The 26,837-nt window shown below is 39.1% G+C and overlaps 1 protein-coding gene and 1 long non-coding RNA gene across 4 annotated transcripts; one reads left to right on the top strand and one right to left on the bottom strand.

The window, feature by feature from the left end:
- Window positions 1-412: 412 nt before the first annotated feature.
- On the bottom strand, window positions 413-24,103 carry LOC126586784 (MDIS1-interacting receptor like kinase 2-like). Of its 3 annotated transcripts, XM_050251734.1 has the most exons (3): window positions 22,114-24,101; window positions 1,055-1,840; window positions 413-959 (listed from the first exon to the last, which is right to left on the bottom strand). In XM_050251734.1, the coding sequence occupies exons 1-3, from the start codon at window positions 24,035-24,037 to the stop codon at window positions 610-612; spliced, it is 3,060 nt and encodes a 1,019-aa protein (XP_050107691.1). In that variant the 5' UTR covers window positions 24,038-24,101; the 3' UTR covers window positions 413-609. The 3 variants fall into 3 exon arrangements, with proteins under 3 accessions (XP_050107691.1, XP_050107693.1, XP_050107692.1); XM_050251736.1 differs by lacking the exon at window positions 1,055-1,840 and having other exon boundaries at window positions 21,328-24,102; XM_050251735.1 differs by lacking the exons at window positions 413-959; window positions 1,055-1,840 and adding an exon at window positions 20,590-21,232 and having other exon boundaries at window positions 21,328-24,103.
- LOC126586800 (uncharacterized) lies at window positions 5,778-6,553 on the top strand. Its single transcript, XR_007610906.1, has 2 exons — window positions 5,778-5,891; window positions 5,984-6,553. It is a non-coding gene; the product is annotated as an uncharacterized LOC126586800 (long non-coding RNA).
- Window positions 24,104-26,837: the final 2,734 nt, after the last annotated feature.

Below are 26,837 nucleotides of genomic sequence, written 5' to 3'. Positions count from 1 at the left end.
AAGGCAAGAGTGTGCATGATTGGAACACGTCGCCACTCACAGACCGTTGCATGAAGCCAACACTTTACAATTCAAAAGATCATATTACCATAAGACATGAGGACTTTTAATTACCAAATTCTACATCCACAATTTTTGTAATCATTCACATAAAATAATAACAATTCGAATAATCTCTTATATCAAACACAATATTAAATGGTCAGTTTTTAGTCTAATAAAACACCAAATGTCTCACTAATTTAATAGTCAGTACAATCCAAGTTACCAAACGAGGTTTTAGGAGTGAGTCCAACTAGCACTCCTCTTCTTGTTAATTTACCTGCAATTATAACTTAGTACCATGTGGCTTCAATCCAGTAATGTTAACTCAACTACAAAAAATAAATTATAGTCAACTCAATCCAGTTGATTCTGCAATAAAAAAATATTTATAATTAGTTGAAGATTGTACTTAATCTTGGCTGAAGAACAACATACATATATTACAGCAACAACAACAACAAACAAACCTTATTTTACTAAGTAGGAATAACAATATAGATATATTGATATAATTAAACAAGACCATCCGACTTTCGTGCCAACTCAAACAATGTCAAACGCAATTCAAATCTTAATGAGTTGTTCAAGTGTGATGCCTGGTCCTCCAGTGGAAGTTGCATTTTGTAATGATAACAACTGAGAAACCATGTGCATTGTTGGCCTAGATTGCGGTTGCGAATGCCTGCATGCGATTGCTACACTTGCAATGGTTGTCAGTTCATCTTCAACTTCAGGTGTAGGAGGTGGAAGCCGTTGGTCCAATACATCCTTCAGCAATTTGTTTTCACACGCGGATGGAGACGAAAAGGACGAGATTAAATCGCCTAGTCGCTTTCCCATGATCACTTCCAGTGCCAGCACTCCGAAGCTATAAACGTCACATTTCTCAGTTACCTTCATTGTGTAGGCCAACTCTGCATAAAATTAAGGAACAGCAAGCCATTAGTATATTTTAACTTGATATCACAAATTTAGAAAACATTATATTTTTTTAACTGTTTTACTTTACCTGGTGCTACATATCCGTATGTGCCTGCAAGAGAGCTCCAATTCGATGAGTCTGGATTCAAAAGCTTAGCAGTGCCGAAGTCCGAAACACAAGGCTCGTAGTCGTAATCCAGCAAAATGTTGCTGCTTGATATGTCCCGGTGTACAATTGGTGGCACGCAATCATGATGCATGTAAGACAGTGCATGAGCTACGCCTTTTACAATTCTCACCCTTCTACTCCAATCCAATTTTTTTGCTTCGTCTTCTTTGCTCAAGATTGAAGCCAGACTACCCTTGTCAAGATACTCATAGACCAGAAAGGAGTGCTGTGAATTTGAACAGAAACCACAAAGTTTCACAATATTTCGATGTCGTATATTGATTAGTGCACTTATTTCATTGTGGAACTCCTTCTGTGATGTCTCCTCCCTGCCAAGTTTTTGATGGAGTTTCTTCACTGCAACTATGCTGCCTGATGGTAGCTTTGCCTTGTAGACACTTCCAGACCCTCCATTCCCAATACAATATATGGAGTTAAAACCATCGGTTGCTCTTATGATCTCCGAATACAATTTTTTTCCATCAAAAAGGGAGATTGAAAAAACTTCTTCTTCATCATGGATATCGCTCTTGTCTGTTTCTGGCTCTTTCTTTCTTCTTGTTTTAATGAAGACAATTGCAAGGAAAGCGAGTAAAACTACTCCCAAGATAGGGAAAACAATTGCAAACGCGAGTTTTCTGTTGTTTTTTCTTTTTGAGACGTGCTTATTGCAGGATTGTAGTCCTACAACATTTCCACACAACCCTACATTCCCTTCAAAGCTGTGGGCATCTTGAAATGCCTTGTTGTTGGGGATGGGACCCCGCAAGTGATTGTAGGATACGTCTACGTACAGCAAGCCGCGCATTCCATCAAACATTGCTGGAATGAGACCGGAAAGATTATTGTGGGAAAGATTCAGTCGCTCCAAGCTCTGCATATTGCTCATTTCTGATGGTATCTTACCTTCAAGTGAGTTATGACTTAAATCTAATTGTGACAGGTGAAATAACTGCCCCAACTGAAATGGAATTTCTTGACTGAAATTGTTGTTGCTCAAATTCAAGTAGTTTAAACTGACCAATTCGCCAAAAGTGCTTGGAATTGAGCCGTTCAGCATGTTGGTTGACACGTCAAGATATTCGAGTTCAGTGAATGCTCCAAATTCAGAGGTTATAGAACCCAAAAGTTCATTGCCATTCAGTTTTAGGTTCACCATCGAAGCCAATCTCCCCATATCCTTGGGAACCACCCCAACCAGATGATTCGAAGAAAAATCGAGTTCTTGAAGGTTTGTTGCATTGGCAATCTCAGATGGTATGCTACCAGTAAGGTTGTTCCCCGCAAATATTAGAGTTGTTAAGTTTGGACACTGTCCCCAGATGTCTGAGATTTCACCATACATGTTGTTGTCGCTTAGGTCTACAAACTGAAGATTCGGATAGACACCAAAGTCTTCAGATATATTGCTTGTAAACTGGTTCCCTTCAAGACGGACTCTGACTAAGCTCTTGCAACCTTTCAAGCTTTTCGGGATTGGACCTGAAAATTCGTTGTTTTCTGCACTAAACCTTTGTAGCAATCCACCTCTACATATATCTCGAGGCAAATAACCAGAAAATCGGTTAGTAGCCAAGTCAAGTATGGTCAACTTCATTAGATTCTCCATCTCTTGGGGGATTGATCCAGATAATTGGTTACCGCGGAGGTATAGGTTTTCTAGGCTGCTCAAGTTGCCAAACGAAGAGGGAACGGTTCCGTTGAGCTGATTGTTGGTCAGCTCTAGAGACACAAGAAATTTCAAGCTTCCAATCTCTTGAGGAATAGTGCCGGAAAGTTTATTATCGTAGAGAGAGAGATAAACAAGGTTTGTCAAATTGCACAAAGAAGTTGGGATAGAACCAGAAAGGGTATTGTTGTACAACATCATCGTGGTTAGATTTTTCAAGTTTCCGAAACTCAGAGGGATTGGGCCTGATAAATAGTTGTCAAACAAGTAAAGTTCAACCAACTTCGAAAGGTTTCCTATTTCGGGAGGGATAGGACCCGAAAGTTGGTTTCCGAAGAGAATCAAAGAAGTCAATTGGCTCAAATTACCGACAGAAGCTGGAATTGAACCCTCTAAATTGTTGAAGTTTAGAGCTAGCTCATAGACGAATTTAAGTTGGCCTATTTCTTGAGGAATTGAGCCGTTGAACTTATTTGCATTTAGGTGAAGAACCTGAAGATTTGTTAAAAGACAGATTTCGGGTGGGATTTTTCCAGACATTATTATAAGATACATCAAAGTAGATGAGTTTTGTAAGTGAACTGATCTCAGGTGGGATTTGATCAAAAACTTCATTGAGGCTTAGATCAATATATGCAAGATTAGGCAAGGACATGAATGGAAATTCAAGTAGAGTACCTTGTATACCAGAATTGGTGAGGTTTAATCTGTTGACACTTCCAGCTGAGTTGCATGAAACACCAATCCAAGTATTGCATGGGGCTTTATTTTCATTCATCCATGAGGTCAGGTTGTTTTGGGTTTGGTTTTGAAAGCCAGCTTTCCATTTGAGAAGTACCTCTGCTTCAGTGGAATTGGCAGAAGCAAAAGCATTTTTTCGTGATGAAGCTAGCTGAAGATACAAGATAAGGCAGGCTAGAAAGCATAGTTTCTCACAATAAGTTGAAACACTAGTCATGGTTTTTGTGTACGCCTTTTTCTTAAGCAATTCAGGGCTTTACTTATAGTGAGATGCATTCTTCATGGTCTTTGTCTGAGAAGACTCTGAATTTTGTTACACTTTGTGTTGAAGTCTTTGTCTCTCATCATTAAAATAGAAATTGGAAAGCTTGCGGTGTGAACATATATTCATATTCCTAATTGGAAAGTTTGCGGTATCATGTCTCTAACTTGTTATTGCTTCTTAGCCATATCTTCAACAAAAAGGAAAGCATATCTCAATTGGTGCTAGGGATTCTTCATCTTTTTCTTGTTTTTTTGTTATCATCGTATTTTTGCTCTTTTGATTTTAGCGTGCATAAGGTCTCAACTACAAATGACCCGAATTCACCATCAAATTAGACGTTAATGTTGATCATTTCCATCAATCTAACCACGACAAAAGCAATCATACAGTTTTATTTTTGAACAAATAACATTATTTACACTTAGAGGGTGGGGGAGTGGGCTAAGCCTCACAATGAGCTTAATAACATAGTTCAAATTCGCTTTTGGCAAGAATCGAATCTAAGACCTCTCACGTACCAGTGAAGAGGAATATTATTAGACCATAATCCTAAAAGCTACATTTTTAACCTTTTTAAACGTTCAATGTAATATTTTAGTTTAGTTTCTTTTTTCTTTTGAAGATATAAAAGAAGATGTAAATTTATATAAATATTTATATTTTTTTTACTAAAATGGGTATAACTTACACTCTCTCATTTAAGATATATTTTTTCAACCAAAAAGATATAATGTATTAAACATCTCCATATACACCCTTAACGACATATGTTCTTAGTCCATCTCTCATACTCTCCAAGGCGTTACATTGACCAAAGCCTAATAGCTGCCTCTTGGGATATGGCAATGTCCACTATGATCAAACCTGATCCAAACCGAATCTAAAATTTGGTGCAATCGATTCATTGACAACCAATTTTTCTTGAGGAACTGTTGTACACTTGTAGCTTTTTTAGGCTTTCTACTAATTGTAAGTGTGAGATAGCTCGAAACAATGGACCATGGTTATTCCTTGTCGTTGTCACACCCATTGATGCTGCAAATGTTTTATTTTCATAATAGCTTTCTTTTTTCGGACAAATAAAAGGATAAGCCAACCATTGTTTGTGAGGCTCACTTACAGTAAAAAGTGTGTCAACAAGTTCTGTTTTTTCAAATAATATAATTCATATTTCTATGCTAAAACCGCAAGCTTTTTTAGTTGGTTAATTTTCTAGATTGTACATAATACGTGTCTGTAATTCTTGGTCTTTAAATTCGTGTTAGTCCTAAATTTTAAGTCTAGGTCTAGAAACAGTGGCATTGTCTAGAAATGGTGACCATTGTTAGAAATAGTGTCATTGTCTAAAAATGGTGAACACGATTTTTAGAAATAGTGTCATTGTTTTTAAAAATAATGTCATCGTTTTTAGAAATAGTGTCACTGTTTCTGGAAATCGTGTCACTGTTTAGAGATAGTGATCACTGTTTTTAAAAATAGTGACACTGTTCCTAGAAATAGTCACGATCTATAAATTGTGACTACTTTTTGTATAAATAATGACAAAATATTCAATCTAAAACGATTATCATCTAAATTGAATTAAGTGAGATGGTTTTTCAAATACCAAAATAATCATCAATGAATTAGAATTCAGAATTCCTTAAAGTTTCCCAAATAAGTTAGGATTCTTATATTGACATTTAAAATCACACATTGTTCTCAAGGGGTGGAAAATAAATAAAAGTAAAATAAAAACAACTAATTAAAACTATAAAAAGAAAGAGATAAAAACAGAAAGCAAATAAATAAGCAAACAATGAGCAGCAAACAAAGATAAAAATGAAGAAGAAAGGGAAAACAAGGAAGAAAGTCACCTGGAGTCGAACTCGCGACGTAGTCCAGAGCCGCTCAACCAGTACCGTCCTCCAAACCCAGCAATCCATTTCTCTCTCTCTCTTCAAGAAGTCGAAAAAAAAGAAGTCGAGATTCTTCCTCTCTCCTCCATTTCTGCAACGGAAACCGAAGGCCCCAAAGCTGCACCACCTCTGTTCCACCCCCAAACTTGTTTACAGCTGCAAATACAGAGCCACTTTCCTCAGGTAAAATGCATCCACATCTTCTTTCCTTGGAGTTCATGACTGAAGGTCAAATGAAAACGAAATTCTAACACATGCATGTATGTATTCTGTAGGTAGAGTTCGGGATCCGAGTAAGACCAAGGGAAAAATAGTAACTGCGATGGGCAAAGGTGCACACACGGAGCTTCTGTACACACAGCAAAGATGGCTGCTCAGATCTACGAAATGGAAGGTAAATCAAATCCCTGTACTGCGTTAAAATTAAGCATGGTGTGATGTCTCTGGAAATCATGCGGATCTCCGAAATGTTTTTGTCATGCGTTCTAAGACTTAAATTTCTTCAATGCTCATGTAATTTTCTGTGTGCTTGCATGCCTCCATATGACAAATATTGAGCAAAAACTGTGCATGATACTGGATCTGTGACATGGCTTGATGAATGTCCGCCTCTGTGCTGTCTGGACCACCCCCAAACTTATACGTAAAACAATTATTTTATTAAAATATAAGAGAGAGAGTGAGTGAAGGGGATTCCAAACAATGCAGAGGGCTCTCCCACAATAAGCATTCTTGAACTCTGCCTCAATCTTTTCTGCATTCGTTTGGAATCTGATTATTGTAGATGAATGATGAATGTACTGAGTTGAGTGTATGAATACTACTGAATGCATGATTCAGTCGAATGTGTGCGCTTAGCGCATATTTAGGGCCAATTGATTCTGAATTCAACCTGCCAAGAACACACATTAAAAATCGGATGAGAATAAAAACCCAAAATGAAAAAAAAAAAAAAAAAAAAAAATTACACAAACAAACAAACAAAGTGATCAACTAAAACGAATTGCTGTTTTTGTATTTTTTTTTCAACTTTCTGAATTTTTTTTATGTGATTTTTTTGTTTTTCGGCTTTTTGTGATGAGGAATAAAAACAAGAAATAAAATGAATGAAAATACAAAGAAAAGAGCTGGAAAAATTGGGTTGTCTCCCAATTAGTGTTTTAGTTAACGTCTATAGCTAGACGAATGGGAATGAGGTTGATGATCACGTCACTTGTTCCTTTAGGGTCAACCATGCCTTAGTAGCATCATAGAGCAATGGTAAGTATGGAGTGACATGAACTGTGCATTTAAATTCAGTGGCTGAATCTTTTATGTATACCCTTATATGAGAATGAGTCTTTGAAATCAAATAAGGTCCCTTCCAGCGAGGCTTGTGTCTCCATCGAACTAACTTCCATCTTGTATTTAATACCCACAACTTTTGCACTGGTGGAATGTCTCTATGAAGAATCTGGCTGCCATTAAACTTTTTCTCCCATTCCTTGTATGTCTTAGCTACGTTGTAGGACTTAGGCCCGAATTTCTTTAATTACAATTAGCTGTGCTGGTGTACTGCCCAATACAGCAACTAAAACGTTTGTATCAGAAACCTGCCCTGTATCCAAAGTGATAGTGTCCAAGAGCTGGCCACATGATTTCCCAGATTCTGATTTGGTTTGTACATCCCCATCCAATAGGTCAGTTTCAATGAATTCCTGCAGCTTTGTAGGTTGCTTTGCAGCATCTTGATTTGGGATGTGTGGTGTATGAACTTGAGTAGGAACGGATTTTGGAGAAATTTCAAGGTCATCAGGGTTGTTTCCTCCTTTTGGCATGAGTTACCGGCAGGCGGCTCTTTAATTTCATTTATCATAACTCTTCACACATTCTAATGTACTAGTAGTCGAACCATCCTTTGAACTTTGTGGCACATTAGGCTGCTCAAAAGGTTGTTAAGTACCTGCCCATCTAAAACTAGGATGCTTATTCAAATCTGGAGCATAGTAATCAAAAGTGGGATCGTCCCAATGCCTTTGTGAGTCGTTTCTCATATTAACATGCTTCTTCATATAGTCTAGAAAATATTTCCTTTTAGGGCATAGCAAAATTCCGTGGGTATTTGAACAACAAAGGACATAAATTGTAGGTTTAAATCCATAGAAACTTTGTTTTACGAAAGAAACCCATAAAGGTGATCCTTCTGGTGGTGGTAGTTCCCAGCCCATCATTGTAGTGCTCTCAAAAATCAACAAACCAACCTAAAAAATAAAATTAACAATTAAATAAAAAATATATGTATGTACAATAATAATTAACTAAGAATAAGAAAAACCCAAATTATTTATAACAATCTCCGGCGACGACGCCAATTTCTTGATAGGGATTTTTACCAACTATAGAAGTAGGGATAAAAACACTTAAAAATACTTACAAGAGAACAAAATAGTTATAATATAAACGGCTTAAGCAAGGTCGTTTTTCGCAGAAATTGAATGAATAATTTATGTAAATACCAAATCTTAATTAATTACTTGAAAACAAAGATTGAAAAAGGTTAATTTTGAATTTAAAAATAATTAAAACGAATTTAACTAAAAAGGTTAAAGAAATTAGCAAAGTAAAGAAAACGCTTTGAAAACCAAATTATAAAAGTCTAGGGTTCCGCCGTCCCCTTAACAATCTTATGTAGATTTACCAATTACTTATGAATTACACATGCAATTTTGAAGGTTATGTTTTCCTAATGCATATTCTACTCATGGTATTCAAGCTAGAACGTATATCAAACATGCAATCCGTCTACGGTATTCAGATCAAATATAAACATGCATGACTCATTACGCTTTGTGAAAATCCTTTGAAAAACCATGCAATCCCTAAGACGTGGTATTCGTCCAAGGTGAAATTACAACTACCAATCACAATAAGCAATATTCAATCCGCCGGTGGTATTCCGATCGAATTGCATCTGATTACTTATATAAACATCATAATGGTAGCTAAGCATTAAGATATAGAGACAGCTTAAACACAATGATTAATAATTCAAAGCATGCATGCATAATATCATAAGAAATTAAATAAAGACTACATATTCATTATAAGGCTCAAGGCATCGCCCTAGCAAACGAAAATTAGTTACGAACAACCATAAAACAAAAGGAATTTTATTGAAATGGAAAAAAGATAGAAAACACCTTGAAATACAAAACGTCAAAGCCTAACTAAGTTCTTCCAAATTGATGCCTTCGTACTCTCTCCTTTTCTTTCTAATGGCTAAAAAGCCTTATTTATACGACCACAAAATAAAATCCTACCTAGAAAATGTCTTCTAAAAACTGGGAAACATAATAGAATAAGATAATTAGGAAATAAAAGGTTTCCTATTTGAACTGAAATTCAAAATTCTCAGAAAATCAGACTTTTGACCGACCAAATCAACTCTGATTTGGTCCCAAAATGTATCTTTTTAAAGCTTGAGACGTGGTTAACAAATCTTCAGGATGAATCTTCCTCAAAATATGCCATATTGACCTTCAAAATACCCCAAGCGTCCAGAAATGTCAATATGGGAAAGCTGCGCCTGGGCCTTTATTTCTTCGCCACAGTCAAACGGCTTGGTAGAAAAATTTGGAATTTTGACACAATCATCTTGAAAGACTCACGAACATCCTCCAATTAGAATTACTCCAAAATTCATCCATTTGATCACTTTTTTCTCCAGAGGAAGTCGAATGTCTTATATTGAAAATATAACAAAGTATCAATATTCTACCAAAATAACTAATAAATTAATACTAAGATAAAGGTAAAATATAAAGTATAATATCGACTTATCATGTGGTCAGGAAAGTATTTCTTTGGGCAATATAAACATTGGCCCCGAGAACTGCGCTCACAGACTACTGTTGGAGATAGGTGCAGCGGTGGCCGAGTTGCCGATGAGGGAAGTGGTCTGGTGGGTGGAGCGGATGTCGTCGAGGACACTACCAGAGACGTCGGAGAAGGGCAAGGAGAGTATTAGCGGAACGTGCTATGACATCGTTGTTGCTTATTGTCATAGATACGGGCGAGTTTGATGGCGCGGGCCAAAGAATGAGGTGTTTGAGCTAATACGGAGGTCCATCTTAAGCCCACGCCCCTAAATGTTGTGCATTGGTCCAACCTTGGGCTCGGCAAGACAAACGAATGAAATCATTAACATAGGCCTCGAGAGATCCTTTTTGGGATACATGAGAGAATGACATATTGAAGTCTAATTGGTCACCTGGCCCAAAGCGTTGTAAGAGACATTCGGTGAAGGTGGCCCATAAAATGGATCCAATATGCAATTTGTACCACTTGAACCACAAAGCCACATCACCAGTGAAATGGAGGCCCGCCACCGTGACCCTGTTGGGGGTGTTGACACCATGGTAGTCCAAATACTCTTCCGCCAAAGCTAACCAGCTGAATGGGCCATCGCTGGAGAACCAGGAAAGCTCGATTTTCATGAATTTGGTACCAGTGGAGTGGGACGGGGCGCCAGACAGGATGGGGTGTTGTTGGTGGGTGGGAAATAGTGTGGGAGGGGGGTGACGAAGAGTGGAAGTGGACGTGGAAAACTAGGGAGATGCCAACAGATATCCGATCACTTGTGACAGGGTGTAAGGGATGTTGGGGGATTTGGAGTATTGAGAACCCCATGTAGGTGGAGGGACAGCAGCGGGTGGGTGGGGCTGTGGGGTGGATGCCGAGCCAATCAGGATGTGGAGAGAACCGATGGGGATCAGGGAGACCTGGGTAGGCGGCGGTGGTTGGTGGGATGACCAGAGCTCCTCCATCAAATGGGACTGAACAAGGCTGATGTTAGCCAAGCAAGCTGAAATGTTTATCAAGTAAGACTAGAAGGTCTCTTGGCGAGTGGCCAACATCAACGTCGAGTCATGAAACCCATTGAGTTGCTCAAGGCAGTTCGAGATCGGCTTCCGTGACGTCGGCAACAACGACAAAAGCTTTGCTCTTGCCTATGGAAGACAACTCCTGGCTCTTGATAGCAGAAGATAGGTGCCAAACAGTAGAGAAGCAATTCGAAAGAGAAAAGGGGAAAAGATAAAGGCTAAAACATTTTGATTTCATTCATACTTTCTCAAATGGTGAAAGTTGGTTCTTATACAACCCTAAGGCAAGAATGTGCATGATTGGAACACGTCACCACTCACAGACTGTTGCATGAAGCCAACACTTCACAATTCAAAAGATCATATTACCATAAGACATGAGGACTTTTAATTACCAAATTCTACATCCACAATTTTTGTAATCATTCACATAAAATAATAACAATTCGAATAATCTCCTATATCAAACACAATATTAAATGGTCAGTTTTTAGTTTGATAAAGTACCAAACGTCTCACTAATTTAATAGTCAGTACAATCCAAGTTACCAAACGAGGTTTTAGGAGCGAGTCCAACTAGCACTCCTCTTCTTGTTAATTTACCTGCAATTATAACATAGTGATAGTACCATGTGGCTTCAATCAAGTAATGTTAACTCAACTACAAAAAATAAATTATAGTCAACTCAATCCAGTTGATTCTGCAATAAAAAAATATTTATAATTAGTTGAAGATTGTACTTAATCTTGGCTGAAGAACAACATACATATATTACAGCAGCAACAACAACAAACATGTTGTGATCTATTTTTATCTGACAGAAAGACTAGGGCCGGCGGCAGAGAGAGAGGAGAGAGATGTGTGTTTGTAGAATTGTAGGGGAATGTGTGTGTTGTTATCCCTCCTACATTGTGCCTTTATTTATAGTAGTAAAGGGAGAGAAGATATTTCTTCTCCTCCAAGTAATACAAGTTGTAATAGGAAAGGATAACTAGAATCAAATCTTATCTAGGATTTACACAATCATACTTAAACTAGGAATGTTTACAACACTCCCCCTTGAGTGTGTAAATACTCAAGGTAGATTCAGCATCATGCAGAAGTTGAGGAAGTCGACTCGTCGGCACTGATTCCAAGGAACAACGCTTATTCTCAATAAGGTAGGAACTTGCATAAGTAGTAAGTCTCACTAAAAAACCCTAAGGCTATGGCAAAAACCCGAGTAGGGACAAAATCCATAGTCTAAGGAAAAATGCATGAGAAATGCAAAGTCAAAAGAAACGTCTACAGGACGTCATCAGGGATCTGACCAGCCCAAGGTGGGTGCCTCGTTAAAACCTAGTTAGGTAGCAAAAACCCAGTAGGAAAAATGCTCCTAATCGTAGGGAAAAAGAGTACATTAAGATCAAGCAAATATCCAGAAGATACTCCCCCTGAGTTTGACATAATTCCAAAAAGAAATAGCAAAGTTACAACTCAGAAAGTTTACGCATACCAATTCCATGAACAAGCTTCTGAAACGTCGCCTTCGGTAGTGATTTGGTGAAGAGGTCGGCCAGATTGTCTTGTGATCGGATTTGCGTGACTTCAATCTTCTGGCTCTTGTTGTTGATGTGTAAAGAAGAACTTCGGCGCAATATGCTTGGTGTTGTCTCCTTTGATGTAACCCTTCTTGAGCTGTTCAATGCAAGCTGCATTGTCTTCAAAAATCGTCGTCGGGGCATTAACGGCGGGATGAAGATCACAGGAGCTTCGAATATGGCCCACTACTGCTCTCAACCAAAAGCATTCCCGAGTTGCTTCATGTAAGGCGAGAATTTCAGCATGGTTAGACGAAGTGGCAACTAAGGTCTGTTTAGTTGACCTCCAAGATATTGCGGTGCCTCCAACGGTAAAGACATAACCCGTTTGAGAACGCGCCTTGTGCGGATCAGATAAGTATCCAGCGTCGGCATAACCAACAAGGCGAGAATCAACCCGATGAGCATAGGGTGCGGCATCACTCGAGGATTCGTAGGGATAGAATAAGCCCAAATCCGTAGTACCCTTAAGGTAACGGAAGATGTCTTTCACGCCAGTCCAATGTCTGCGTGTTGGTGCATTGCTGTATCTTGCCAAAAGATTAACAGCGAAGGAGATGTCGGGTCTAGTGCATTGAGCTAAGTACAATAAAGCGCCTATCGCACTTAGATAAGGAACTTCAGGCTCCAAAATCTCTTCATCATCCTCCTTCGGACGGAAGGGATCTCGCTTTGCATCTAGCGTACGAACGACCATAGGAGTACTCGAAGACTTCGCTTTATCCTCATTAAAACGGCGCAACACCTTCTGGGTATAGTTCGATTGATGTACTACGATTCCATCCGAACAATGCTCTATCTCGAGACCGAGACAGTATCGAGTCTTACCTAGATCTTTCATCTCAAATTCCGACTTCAGGTGCGAAGCAGTTCTCGCGAGCTCTTCAGGAGTTCCGATGAGATTCATGTCATCGACATATACTGCAACAATCGCAAATCCGGAATGTGACTTCTTAATGAACACACAAGGGCATAGTTTGTTATTCACATATCCCTGACTAGTCAAATACTCACTTAAACGGTTATACCACATTCTTCCGGATTGTTTCAAACCGTATAGTGAACGCCTCAGCCGAATTGAGAGCGTGTTCCGGGGTTTGGAAATATTTGAACCAGTCAATGTAATTCCTTCGGGAACTTTCATATAAATTTCCGTATCAAGATCCCCATAGAGATATGCGGTTACTACGTCCATCAGCTGCATATCCAGTTTTTCGGAAACTACCAAACTGATAAGGTATCGAAAAGTAATCACATCCATAACGGGTGAGTAAGTTTCATCATAGTCAATCCCGGGGCGTTGTGAGAAACCTTGTGCTACAAGACGAGCTTTGTAACGCACAATTTCGTTCTTCTCATTACGCTTCCGAACGAAAACCCACTTGTAGCCAACGGGCTTCACATGTGGAGGAGTATGAACTATAGGTCCAAACACCTTACGTTTCGCAAGTGAATCAAGTTCGACTTGGATTGCTTGTTTCCAGTTTGACCAATCAGCTATACGTCGACATTCATCAACGGAACGCGGTTCAATGTCATCGCTCAACATGATCTCAGTAGCTACTGCAAATGCTAATGCATCGTCGACAATCATCTCATTTCTACGCCACACATCATCTAAGCTAGCATAATAGACCGAAATCTCACGATTCTCGGGAAGAGGATTCGTCTCTTCAAGGACGCTTCCATAATCTAGAATTTCCTCATGAGTTGGGTAAAATGAGTAAGCGATAGTCGGATTCACGGTAGGCTCTTCAGGACCTTGAGTCGTGGTTTTCCTCTTCCGGGGGTGTGAATCCTTTGAACCAAGGGGTTTGCCACGCTTTTGTGTAGGGGCAGATGATTGGCTAGCCGCTAATGTACGTGGATCACCAGAATTGGCGTCCCGGGCTTCCAGGAGGGTAGTCCGTCGTACATTTGGTACATCCATCTTTGCAGGCGTATTCGCAGCTGGAATATGTGATCTTGTCACGTGCGCTAGATCGGTGAAAGCATCTGGCATGCTCTGAGCTATGCTCTGGAGATCTAATATGCGCTGCACTTCAGCTTCAGACTGAGCGGTGCGGGGATCTAAATGAGACAAAGTGGGAGTCGTCCACGATAATTCGCGTCGTTCATTAGGAACGTTGACGTTCTTATCTCCCCCTAATGACGGGAAGACTGTCTCATAGAAGTGACAATCCGCGAAACGAGCGGTAAACAGATCGCCTGTCAAAGGTTCTAAGTAACGAATAATCGAAGGAGAATCATATCCGACATAGATTCCCATCCTTCGCTGAGGCCCCATTTTTGTACGTAAGGGCGGCGAGATCGGCACATAGACTGCACAACCAAAAACGCGCAGATGCGATATGTCGGGTTCGCATCCGGTGACCAACTGAAGGGCACTAAATGGTTGTGTCGCAACAGGCCTCAGGCGGACCAACTTTGCTGCGTGCAATATTGCATGGCCCCAAGCAGCGATCGGTAGCTTGGTACGTATGACCAACGATCGAGCAATCATTTGTAAACGCTTAATGAAAGCCTCTGCCAGGCCGTTCTGGGTGTGAACATGGGGTACATGATGTTCAACTTCAACCCCAACCGACATGCAATAGTCATCAAAAGTTTTAGATGTGAATTCTCCAACATTATCCAATCGAATAGATTTGATCGGATAATCAGGGTGGTGAGCCCTGAGCTTGATAACCTGAGCCAACAGTTTGGAGAATGCAGCGTTCCTTGTGGACAACAAGCACACGTGTGACCAACGTATAGAAGCGTCAACCAAAACCATAAAATATCTAAATGGTCCGCAGGGAGGTTGAATCGGTCCACAAATGTCCCCCTGAATCCGTTGTAGAAAAATGGGAGGATTCGAACGAATCTTGTCATAAGAAGGCTTAGTAATAAGCTTTCCCATAGAACATGTTTGACATGCAATTTCATGGATCGAACCTAAGCTTCGGGTTAGTGGATGCTCGTGTGAAGTTTTGAGGATACGGCGCATCGCTATTCGTCCAGGATGTCCCAAACGATCATGCCAAAGTGTAATTTCGTGCGCGGTCCCTGTGGTAGGGCCGGCCACATAATGGCATTATATGGGGCGTATGGTCGTAGTATACAGACCACTCGGGTTACGCTCCATCTTCTCTAGAATACGCTTCTGGCCATATTCGTAGGAAGTTACGCACAGATATTCAACTCCGTTTTCTACGTGGGTTTCAGCGTGGTAATTGTTATCTCTAATGTCCTTGAAACTTAGTAACGTTCTTCCGGAACGTGGAGAATAGAGTGCCTCAGCAATGGTCAAGATTGTACCATTGGACAACATTATACGTGCATTACCGTATCCTTCGATCAGGTTGGATGGGCCTGAGAGGGTTGTCAGAGGTGCATTCTTAGGTACGAAGTTAGTGAAATAGATGCGTTCATGCAAAACAGTATGCGTGGTTGCACTATCTGCCAGACAACTAACTTTCCCACTAGTCATACCTAGAATGAAAAATTAATTTGAATCGGTCACATGCATAAAAGTTTATAAAAACAAGTATCAATTCAAAATAATTTCATTTATTCAAGGATTAAAAACTTAATATCCAAAATAAATCGCCAACTAATAATCCAAAACATAAAGGAAAATTGTTCAAAATCAACCAAAAACAAGGTGGGGTTCGGCCACTAGGTGGAATTCGGCCCTAATTGTCTTATTTTAACTGAAAATAAGTCTATGTCTAAGATTCTAATCTTCCATAGGAGTGGTATCCTCCTGAAAGTCAGAAACCTCCATCTTTGTAGTCTCCGGTTCGTCCACTTGCAGGAAGTTTGATTCAAACTTCGTACGACGAGAATGATATGCATCCACAACCTTCTTGGGAGCACGGCAAATACGGGACCAAAGGTCCTTGGAACCACAACGATAACACATATCGTCATTCATTGTGGCAGGTGCTTTGCCCTTATTCTTGAAGTTCGGGGCCTTGGGAGCGAGGTTTAGGCGCTGCTGGGCTTTGTTTCCTCCCTTGGATGGGCCTTGGCTCTGTTGACCTTGGTGGGATGGCTTCTGGCCGCCCTTACCACGCCTCTTTTGGCGTTTTGGGTGCTGATTAGTGCTATAATGTGCTTCAGGCACAGCAGTAGCCCCAGTAGGTCGAGCTTGATGATTCTTCATCAACAGCTGGTTCTGCTTTTCAGCAAGAAGTAAAACAGAGATCAAATCCGAGAACTTAGTGAACTTCTGAGCTCTATATTGTTGCTGCAGGACAATATTAGAAGCAGAGAAGGTCGAGTAGGTCTTCTCCAGGAGATCCTCTTCAGTCAAAGTTTCATTGCAAAACTTGAGAAGTGATCGGATTCGACAAACTTCAGAATTATATTCATTCACAGACTTAAAGTCTTGGAAGCGCAAGTGCTGCCAGTCGTGTCTTGCTTCAGGCAAGAATATGTCCTTTTGGTGATCGAAACGATCAGCCAAAGCGACCCATAATGCACATGGATCCTCCTCAGCAAGGTACTCAGTTTGCAGAGCGTCATGGATATGTCTTCGGATGAAGATCATAGCAGTGGCTTTTTCAGCTTCGCCAACAGGTTTATCTGTTGCTTCTTCAATAGCAGGACGCAAGTTCTTTGCAGTGAGGTGGAGCTTCACATCTTGAACCCACTTAAGGTAGTTCCTTCCAGAAACCTCCAAAGCGGTGAAGTCGAGTTTGTTCAAATTCGACATGTTCCTATCACAAAATGGATGAACAAGATGTGGTTAATGTAATGGAGAAAAATCAATCCATTCACATAGGAGTAGAACATACAGGTTCTAATAGACATGTATTGGTTTAATTTTGCATGAAAAACTTCGGGTTTTCATGGGTGATATATTTAAGTGAAAACTTCGGGTTTTCAAACAAGGCATGTTTAGAAGAAACTTCGGGTTTCAAAGTAATTATGAACTTTTGATGCGCAAAATTACTTAACACACAAATTAAACCCTCTTTTTGACAATTGTAGTATAGATGTAAGTAGGGTATCGTTCTAGGCCGGGGATTAGGAGGGATTGCTAATCTATTGTAAATTAATTTAAAAATATTAAATAAGACTCAAGGACACAAAACTAGGCTAAAAACTCTAATAACTCGAAACACACTTAAAATGACTCAAAATAATGAAAACAATTAAATTAAACACTAGGAACTGAAATGGACGGAAATTAAATTAAAAGACTAACAATAAAGAAAACTAACTAAATAATATAATTTAATAATGGATGGGTGTTTGGTTTTGATGAAAAGTAAATTAAACATAATTAAATTACAGAATTGACAAAAACATAAAATTAAGGTAAAATGATAAATGACGGACTAGCTAGAGGGTTCTTCTCCACACATGTTATACTTGCATACAAAATGATTTCCAGTTGCTTTTCGATAAGCTATGAATACTCAACGCCCCAAATTAACCGTGAATTGCACTAATTAACCCTCAGTTTTTCCACAAGTTATTGGGTTGGATGATTGCATACGACAACCCAAAACATTCCCTACAAGTTCCCTACATGAGTTGCATAATAGAGATACAAGCAAGAATCATTAAGTTTTATGAAAAACATAAGCATTGACGGGACACTCGTTACTATGATTTGCATGAAACTTATGCCAAGAATTTACTTAACGTGATTGTGACTAGCAACCTTTACTACTTGTGAATATAAGTTCATAACGATTAGGTGAAATTCACTTATATTCTAGCATCAAATTCATGCATGTAAATTAAGCGTGCACTCTCAACCAACATACACAAATCAGTTTTTATACAAACGGATAAGTAAATTGAATTCACAACTTATGAAATCACAACCGAAGGTAATCAATTCATATTACAAATATATTCATGGCTTTGAATTAACCTCTAGTCAAAATAAGTTTAATTACACATTATTGAAACAGAAATAAAATAGAAGTTTGGAAAGATTAAACTGAAAGAGGATCTGCTGCGTTCGTGCCCATGCTTGCCCTCTCCCTCGCTGACTTGCTTTCTGTTTATCACCTGGACTGCACTGCGTCACTTCTCTCACTACCGCTGCCCAATGGCAGCCCTCGTGTTCTCTGTCCGTGCTCACAGCTGCCAAATGGCAGCTGTTCCTCTTCAGCCTTATTTCCTCGCCTCTCACTCCCGCGTCTTTTCTGCGCCTCCTGCGCTCTCTGCGAGCTGCCCAAAGGCAGCCCTTTCCGAGTTTAATTCTCTGCGAGCTGCCCAAAGGCAGCGCCTCTTCCGTCCACCAATCCCCCCCAGCTCAGCTGCTCTACCGTCAAGGCAGCTATAAGCTGCTTCTTATTTCCTTTTTTTTATTTTCTGTCAGTGCCCTTCTTTGTTTATTCATTTTTTTCTTTCTTTATTCCTCCATCATCCTTATTATTATGCCGTGTCCTGCTTTCCGTCCCCTTTCTTTTATATATTTCCTACCCACTGACTTCCTGCTGCTTTATTCCTCCACCAGCCTTTTGCACCGCCCAAAGCCTTATTGCCACACGTTGCAAGCTGTCAAAATCCCTCCTAGCCGTTGCAAGTGCATTACCAGCTGCTTTTCCACCTTGCAAGTTGTTGCAAACTTTTATTCTCCTTTTGCATGTTCTGTTATAAGTGGTCCGATAATTGAGTATAGAGAAATTCCATCTGCCAATTTCTGATCAGAATCCCCAACCTAAAGCACATGCCAGCTCTCAATTAGCAAATATGATCAGATGAATATGTCGATCCCATAAGCCATCTTTAGACTAGTAATTGTTATGCGACAAAAGGTTATTAGGATTGATTGGGGAATTGAGATAAGATCTATGATATGCGACAAAAGGTTATTAATATTAGTAATCCATACAGAATTAAGTTCACAAGTGACTCAACTCAAAGGTGAAAACACAAGGTTTTGGGCAACACAGGGCCTTAACATTTCTGTTTGAACCAACACTAACCACGAAAATAACGTAAATAGATCTCATTTGTGCTATTTTATTTTCTTTGCATAACAAATCCTATAAACACAAAAATAACGTAAATAGCTCAAAAATATAAGGAAATAACTAAGAAAAGACGGGTAAATTTGAAGTAAAAATATATATAAATATGATCCGATCAACTTTAGGTTCATATATTCCTGCAGGCAAACACAAATATATATGCAAACAAATGTGCAACAAATATATACAAAAATATAACCTTTAGGTGTATAATTATAATTGAATTAATTTATTTGGGCTTCGGGCCAAATTAAAATGTGGGGAAAAAATTATAAACCCATTGGACCTAAAAATAAGTAGGCGAATAAAATTTGGGACCCAAAAAAATATGGAGCAGTGGATGGCTAAAAAAAATTGGTCCGTAAGACATATGCCCAAAAATTTGGGCAATGGAGGGTCTCGGGGTGAGCTGCAGGCTCACGGGGTGGGGAAAAACATATGGGCCAGGAAACCCAAAAAGGTTTGCAGGTCACCGTAGGGGGGCCAAAGAAACAGGCCGAAAGATGGAGCCCAATAGGGCTCGGGTGTTGGAACCAAGCACCTCAGCGTGTGCTGGGTGCGTTTCGCCGGAGAAGAACACCGGACCTGTCGCTTCTGGCGGCGGTTTGGGTTTTGTTAGGACTCGGTTTGAGTCATGATGACCATGTAAACGGAGATTTAAAAAAAATCTCGATATTCATTGTAAAACCCTAGAAATTCGAATCGGGTTTATAGAAAAATCCCAATGAAACGCAGTCCAATTCCGGTGTGGGACGACTTCTGGTCGTCGTCGACTTGAACAAAACGTTCATGGTGATGGCTGCAGGCCATCTTGTGGTCGATATGGACAAGGACACCGTGATGGTGTCGGGGTTTTGTGGGTTTTTGGGATTCGGAGCTTCTGCTCCGTGGGTTTTTTATAGGAAAGAAGAGGGCTGCAAGCTCTTCTGCTTGGCGTGGAGACCCCATCCGCAGGATGGTGGTCACGGGTTCTAAAGAACCCAGGTCCCAATCGCAAAAAAAATGTTTTTTTTTTCAATTCAATTATATTATATGCATGTATAATTTTAATGAATCACATATTTACGTTGATGCATATGCAAATAATAGTTTCAATGCATGTACATATGTAAGATTCAATTCATGGAAAATATCAAATTCACATAATTGTAGCAATTTTGATTATGAAGCATACACAATTTATGTAGAATCTAAAATACGTTAAACGTAAAGTTGGGTCATGCATCATGGTGAATGTTCATGCTATCAGGGCTTGCAAAATATCGAGTTAAAAACCGTTGTTTGGAAAGAACCTGATTGCGTGATGATATGGATGAACTTGTTTGATGCAGAAAAAATCTCCAACGTCAGATTCCTAAGCGCAGCAGTAGGAGCGTGCTGATAACGTGTTGTGATCTATTTTTATCTGACAGAAAGACTAGGGCCGGCGGCAGAGAGAGAGGAGAGAGATGTGTGTTTGTAGAATTGTAGGGGAATGTGTGTGTTGTTATCCCTCCTACATTGTGCCTTTATTTATAGTAGTAAAGGGAGAGAAGATATTTCTTCTCCTCCAAGTAATACAAGTTGTAATAAGAAATGATAACTAGAATCAAATCTTATCTAGGATTTACACAATCATACTTAAACTAGGAATGTTTACAACAAAACAAACCTTATTTTACTAAGTAGGAATAACAATATAGATATATTGATATAATTAAACAAGACCATCCGACTTTCGTGCCAACTCAAACAATGTCAAACGCAATTCAAATCTTAATGAGTTGTTCAAGTGTGATGCCTGGTCCTCCAGTGGAAGTTGCATTTTGTAATGATAACAACTGAGAAACCATGTGCATTGTTGGCCTAGATTGCGGTTGCGAATGCCTGCATGCGATTGCTACACTTGCAATGGTTGTCAGTTCATCTTCAACTTCAGGTGTAGGAGGTGGAAGCCGTTGGTCCAATACATCCTTCAGCAATTTGTTTTCACACGCGGATGGAGACGAAAAGGACGAGATTAAATCGCCTAGTCGCTTTCCCATGATCACTTCCAGTGCCAGCACTCCGAAGCTATAAACGTCACATTTCTCAGTTACCTTCATTGTGTATGCCAACTCTGCATAAAATTAAGGAAGAGCAAGCCAATAGTATATGTTAACTTGATATCACAAATTTAGAAAACATTATATTTTTTTAACTGTTTTACTTTACCTGGTGCTACATATCCGTATGTGCCTGCAAGAGAGCTCCAATTCGATGAGTCTGGATTCAAAAGCTTAGCAGTGCCGAAGTCCGAAACACAAGGCTCGTAGTCGTAATCCAGCAAAATGTTGCTGCTTGATATGTCCCGGTGTACAATTGGTGGCACGCAATCATGATGCATGTAAGACAGTGCATGAGCTACGCCTTTTACAATTCTCACCCTTCTACTCCAATCCAATTTTTTTGCTTCGTCTTCTTTGCTCAAGATTGAAGCCAGACTACCCTTGTCAAGATACTCATAGACCAGAAAGGAGTGCTGTGAATTTGAACAGAAACCACAAAGTTTCACAATATTTCGATGTCGTATATTGATTAGTGCACTTATTTCATTGTGGAACTCCTTCTGTGATGTCTCCTCCCTGTCAAGTTTTTGATGGAGTTTCTTCACTGCAACTATGCTGCCTGATGGTAGCTTTGCCTTGTAGACACTTCCAGATCCTCCCTTCCCAATACAATATATGGAGTTAAAACCATCGGTTGCTCTTATGATCTCCGAATACAATTTTTTTCCATCAAAAAGGGAGATTGAAAAAACTTCTTCTTCATCATGGATATCGCTCTTGTCTGTTTCTGGCTCTTTCTTTCTTCTTGTTTTAATGAAGACAATTGCAAGGAAAGCAAGTAAAACTACTCCCAAGATAGGGAAAACAATTGCAAACACGAGTTTTCTGTTGTTTTTTCTTTTTGAGACGTGCTTATTGCAGGATTGTAGTCCTACAACATTTCCACACAAACCTACATTCCCTTCAAAGCTGTGGGCATCTTGAAATGCCTTGTTGTTGGGGATGGGACCCTGCAAGTGATTGTAGGATACGTCCACGTACAGCAAGCCGCGCATTCCATCAAACGTTGCTGGAATGAGACCGGAAAGATTATTGTGGGAAAGATTCAGTCGCTCCAAGCTCTGCATATTGCTCATTTCTGATGGTATCTTACCTTCAAGTGAGTTATGACTTAAATCTAATTGTGACAGGTGAAATAACTGCCCCAACTGAAATGGAATTTCTTGACTGAAATTGTTGTTGCTCAAATTCAAGTAGTTTAAACTGACCAATTCGCCAAAAGTGCTTGGAATTGAGCCGTTCAGCTTGTTGGTTGACACGTCAAGATATTCGAGTTCAGTGAATGCTCCAAATTCAGAGGGTATAGAACCCAAAAGTTTATTGCCATTCAGTTTTAGGTTCACCATCGAAGCCAATCTCCCCAAATCCTTGGGAACCACCCCAACCAGATGATTCGAAGAAAAATCGAGTTCTTGAAGGTTTGTTGCATTGGCAATCTCAGATGGTATGCTACCAGTAAGGTTGTTCCCCGCAAATATTAGAGTTGTTAAGTTTGGACACTGTCCCCAGATGTCTGAGATTTCACCATACATGTTGTTGTCGCTTAGGTCTACAAACTGAAGATTCGGATAGACACCAAAGTCTTCAGATATATTGCTTGTAAACTGGTTCCCTTCAAGACGGACTCTGACTAAGCTCTTGCAACCTTTCAAGCTTTTCGGGATTGGACCTGAAAATTCGTTGTTTTCTGCACTAAACCTTTGTAGCAATCCACCTCTACATATATCTCGAGGCAAATAACCAGAAAATCGGTTAATAGCCAAGTCAAGTATAGTCAACTTGATTAGATTCTCCATCTCTTGGGGGATTGATCCAGATAATTGGTTACCGCGGAGGTATAGGTTTTCTAGGCTGCTCAAGTTGCCAAACGAAGAGGGAACGGTTCCGTTGAGCTGATTGTTGGTCAGCTCTAGAGACACAAGAAATTTCAAGCTTCCAATCTCTTGAGGAATAGTGCCGGAAAGTTTATTATCGTAGAGAGAGAGATAAACAAGGTTTGTCAAATTGCACAAAGAAGTTGGGATAGAGCCAGAAAGGGTATTGTTGTACAACATCATCGTGGTTAGATTTTTCAAGTTTCCGAAACTCAGAGGGATTGGGCCTGATAAATAGTTGTCAAACAAGTAAAGTTCAACCAACTTCGAAAGGTTTCCTATTTCGGGAGGGATAGGACCCGAAAGTTGGTTTCCGAAGAGAATCAAAGAAGTCAATTGGCTCAAATTACCGACAGAAGCTGGAATTGAACCCTCTAAATTGTTGAAGTTTAGAGCTAGCTCATAGACGAATTTAAGTTGGCCTATTTCTTGAGGAATTGAGCCGTTGAACTTATTTGCATTTAGGTGAAGAACCTGAAGATTTGTTAAAAGACCGATTTCGGGTGGGATTTTTCCAGACATTTGATTGTAGGATATATCGAAATAGATGAGTTTGGTGAGGGAACTGATCTCAGGTGGGATTTGATCAAAAAGTTCATTCAAGCTGAGGTCAACATATGCAAGATTAGGCAAAGACATGAATGGAAATTGAAGTAGAGTACCTTGTATACCAGAATTGGTGAGGTTTAATCTGTTGACACTTCCAGCAGAGTTGCATGAAACACCAACCCAAGTATTGCATGGGGCTTCATTTGCCTTAATCCATGAGGTCAGGTTGTTTTGGGTTTGGTTTTGAAAGCTAGCTTTCCATTTGAGGAGTGCTTCTGCTTCAGTGGAATTGGCAGAAGCAAAAGCACTTTTTGGTGATGAAGCTAGCTGAAGATACAAGATAAGGCAAGCTAGAAAGCATACTTTATCACAATAAGTTGAAAATCTCACCATGGTTTCTGTGTTACTTTTTTTAAGCAACTCAGGACTTTACTTATAGTGAGATGCATTATTAATTTGCATATCCTCTATTTGTTTTTGTTTTCCCACTTAAACTCTGACTTTGCAGGCGGGCCCGTTCCTTGCTTAGATGCTACCTGTGCCTCAGTAGATGGATTCTAAACAACCAGCACTAGATTTTTGACCTGTTTAAGATTTTGCTATTAAACTTAAAGAAAATGGGAGAAACCTTGGACTTCTTGTGAAGTTTGAAAACTTTTTTTTTTTGTAAATTTATATCAAAATTTAAGATAAAAACTACCACCGGGCAAATTTAAAAAGTATGTAGAAAAAAAAAAGTCCCTTAATCAATTGTCAACGAGCACGACAATCTAGAAACCTTTGAATATTCTTTCTTAATTAATATATGAGATGGTATTTGTCTAAGAAGATTAAGTAATGTTATTCATACTATATTTTTGTATCACATTTTCATACCACTTTAGGTGACATTTGATGTGGACAACCACATCATTTGAATTAATCAGATTTTTTAATTTAGTTCATTATTTAATAAACTAATAATTAAGAAAAACTAGTTAATTAAATGATGATTGTGGTATATGAGGAGTCTTTCTCCTTCCTTTCCTTGGGTTTTACAAATTTTTCAAATGATGTGGCTGTCCACATCAGATGTCTGCTAAGATGATATAGAAATATGGTATAAAAATATAGTATGAATAACATTACTCGAGATGATTTGAATTTTCTTACACTTTGTGTTGAAGTCTTTGTCTCTTATCTTTAAAATAGAATATTGAAAATTGCAGTGTGAACATTTATTCATATTGTCAAACAAATTTGAAGTTTAGCTAGGTATTGAAAGCAATCCGTAAGGTATATTGACAATTTCCCAAATTGATAATGGAGTATTTGGTATGAATGGTATATTTAATCATGTTAGGTAGGTATTGAAAGCGATTGGTAAGGTATATTGATAATTTCCCAGATTGATAATGGGGAACCGGATCCCCTCCTGAGCATAGCGTGGAGATCCTCCTTACCGGCTCATCTGGACCATTGAAATTTGATCCAACAGCTACAAACAAGGGGCCTTCTAAAAGTTATAATTATTGTTAGCCGTTGGATCAAATTTCAATGGCCCAGATGGCCCGGTCAGGAGGATCCCCACCCTATGATCAGGAGGGGATCTGATTCCTGATAATGGAATATTTGGTGTCGATGGCATAATTAATCACGTCGAATATAAAAAAATAATTGCAATAATTAATTCAGTAAAGATTGGTATGCAAACTCAATTTTAAAATAAACAATTTTGAAACTACAGTCATGTCAACAACTTGGTTCTTTCTCTTCAAGATAATTTATGCCCCATCACGGTGTTCATTGTTAATCAAGGTTTTAAAAGATGCTATGTGCTAATCGGGCGATGGGCTGGGGTCTAGCGCCTAAGCAGCTAAGCGGGAGCCTGGCGGACTAGGCAGATTTAGGTAAATTTATCATATATCTTTCGTATTTTGATGAATTTGATTGTATAAAATAAAACTTCAAATTATTACAAGTCTGTGATAATTTACAAAATATTTTTTAGAGATCATATTAATTTCTGATGAATTTAAAGAGAAATAAAGGTGTCAAATATGTGAATGTAGAAAGCAAAGTGGCACACTAGGACGCATAAAGATGGGACTCTACACCAATACTTAATAGTTAGAGTAAATTGTAGCAATGGTCCCTCAACTTTTATCAAATTAGAGATATTGTCCCTTAACTAAAAATTCATTACCATTGGTACCTCAACATATCAAAATGTGTAGCTATGGTCATTTTCGTCAACTTCGTCAAAATTTTGTTAAAATGAGTTATGTTGGAATGATCATTGCTACAATTGGGTTAAAGTTGATGGACCATTTCTCGAATTAGGTTAAAGTTGAGGGACCATCTTTCCAGTTGGATTAAAGTTGAGGGACCATTGATAATAGATTTTTAGTTGAGGGACTAAAGATGCACGTTTTGGTGAGTTAAGGGACCAATGTTAATGGATTTTTAGTTGAATGATCATTGCTACAATTTACTCTAATAGTTAACACATTTTCAGCCTGACACCCTATCATTTTTTAATGAGAAAAATCAATAAAGCAAGCAACTTGATGCTAGCTATCTAAACTTGATTGGAGAGAAACTAAGAAAAAAAATTAAATAAGAAAAGGCTTTTTAGCCAAAATGGTCCCTGAAATTTGCATAACTCTTCACTTTGGTCCCTGAGATTTGAAATCAATAGAATTTTTATTTTGGCCTATTGTTTTGGCCTATTGTTTATTAAATTGAGGGTATTTTGTCATTTTGATTTTTATTCAACATAATGTTTTACGAAATGATCAAAATAATTGATGGTGTACAATCTCAGGGACCACTTCTATTGATTTCAAATCTCAGAGACTAAAGTGATGAGTTATGCAAATCTCAATGATCATTTTGGCTAAAAGCCATAAGAAAAGTATGAGAGTGGTCACGTGGTGTGAAAGGAAGAGAGAGAAAGTCATTTCTCATCATCTTCATCTTTTCCTCTTCGCCAAACAGAAAACCAGAAACTCAGAAAGGTAAGAATGCAGCTGATCTGCATTCTTGAAAACAAAACAAAACTGAAATTCTTGGACCGCCTAGGCCACTCAGTCGCCCGCCTAGGCCACCTAAGGGCTGCCCAAGGTCGGCCACCGTCCAACGCCTAATCCATGTCCTGATTTTGTCTCCCATCCCACCTTGTATCCTGTGAAACTACCTCCACCCCTAAAAG

This window comes from Malus sylvestris, chromosome 10, assembly GCF_916048215.2.
Source record: "Malus sylvestris chromosome 10, drMalSylv7.2, whole genome shotgun sequence".
In the NCBI taxonomy this organism is placed as follows: Eukaryota; Viridiplantae; Streptophyta; class Magnoliopsida; order Rosales; family Rosaceae; genus Malus; species Malus sylvestris.
This window is presented reverse-complemented; position numbering and strand designations above follow the sequence as displayed.

What these genes read in the sequence shown, in the direction of transcription:
- LOC126586784 (XM_050251735.1), bottom strand. Translation starts at nt 24,037, where the DNA reads ATGGTGAGATTTTCAACTTATTGTGATAAAGTATGCTTTCTAGCTTGC. An exon ending in ATACGGATATGTAGCACCAG is followed by an intron (nt 21,233 to 21,327) that starts GTAAAGTAAAAC and finishes AATTTTATGCAG; the next exon opens with AGTTGGCATACACAATGAAG.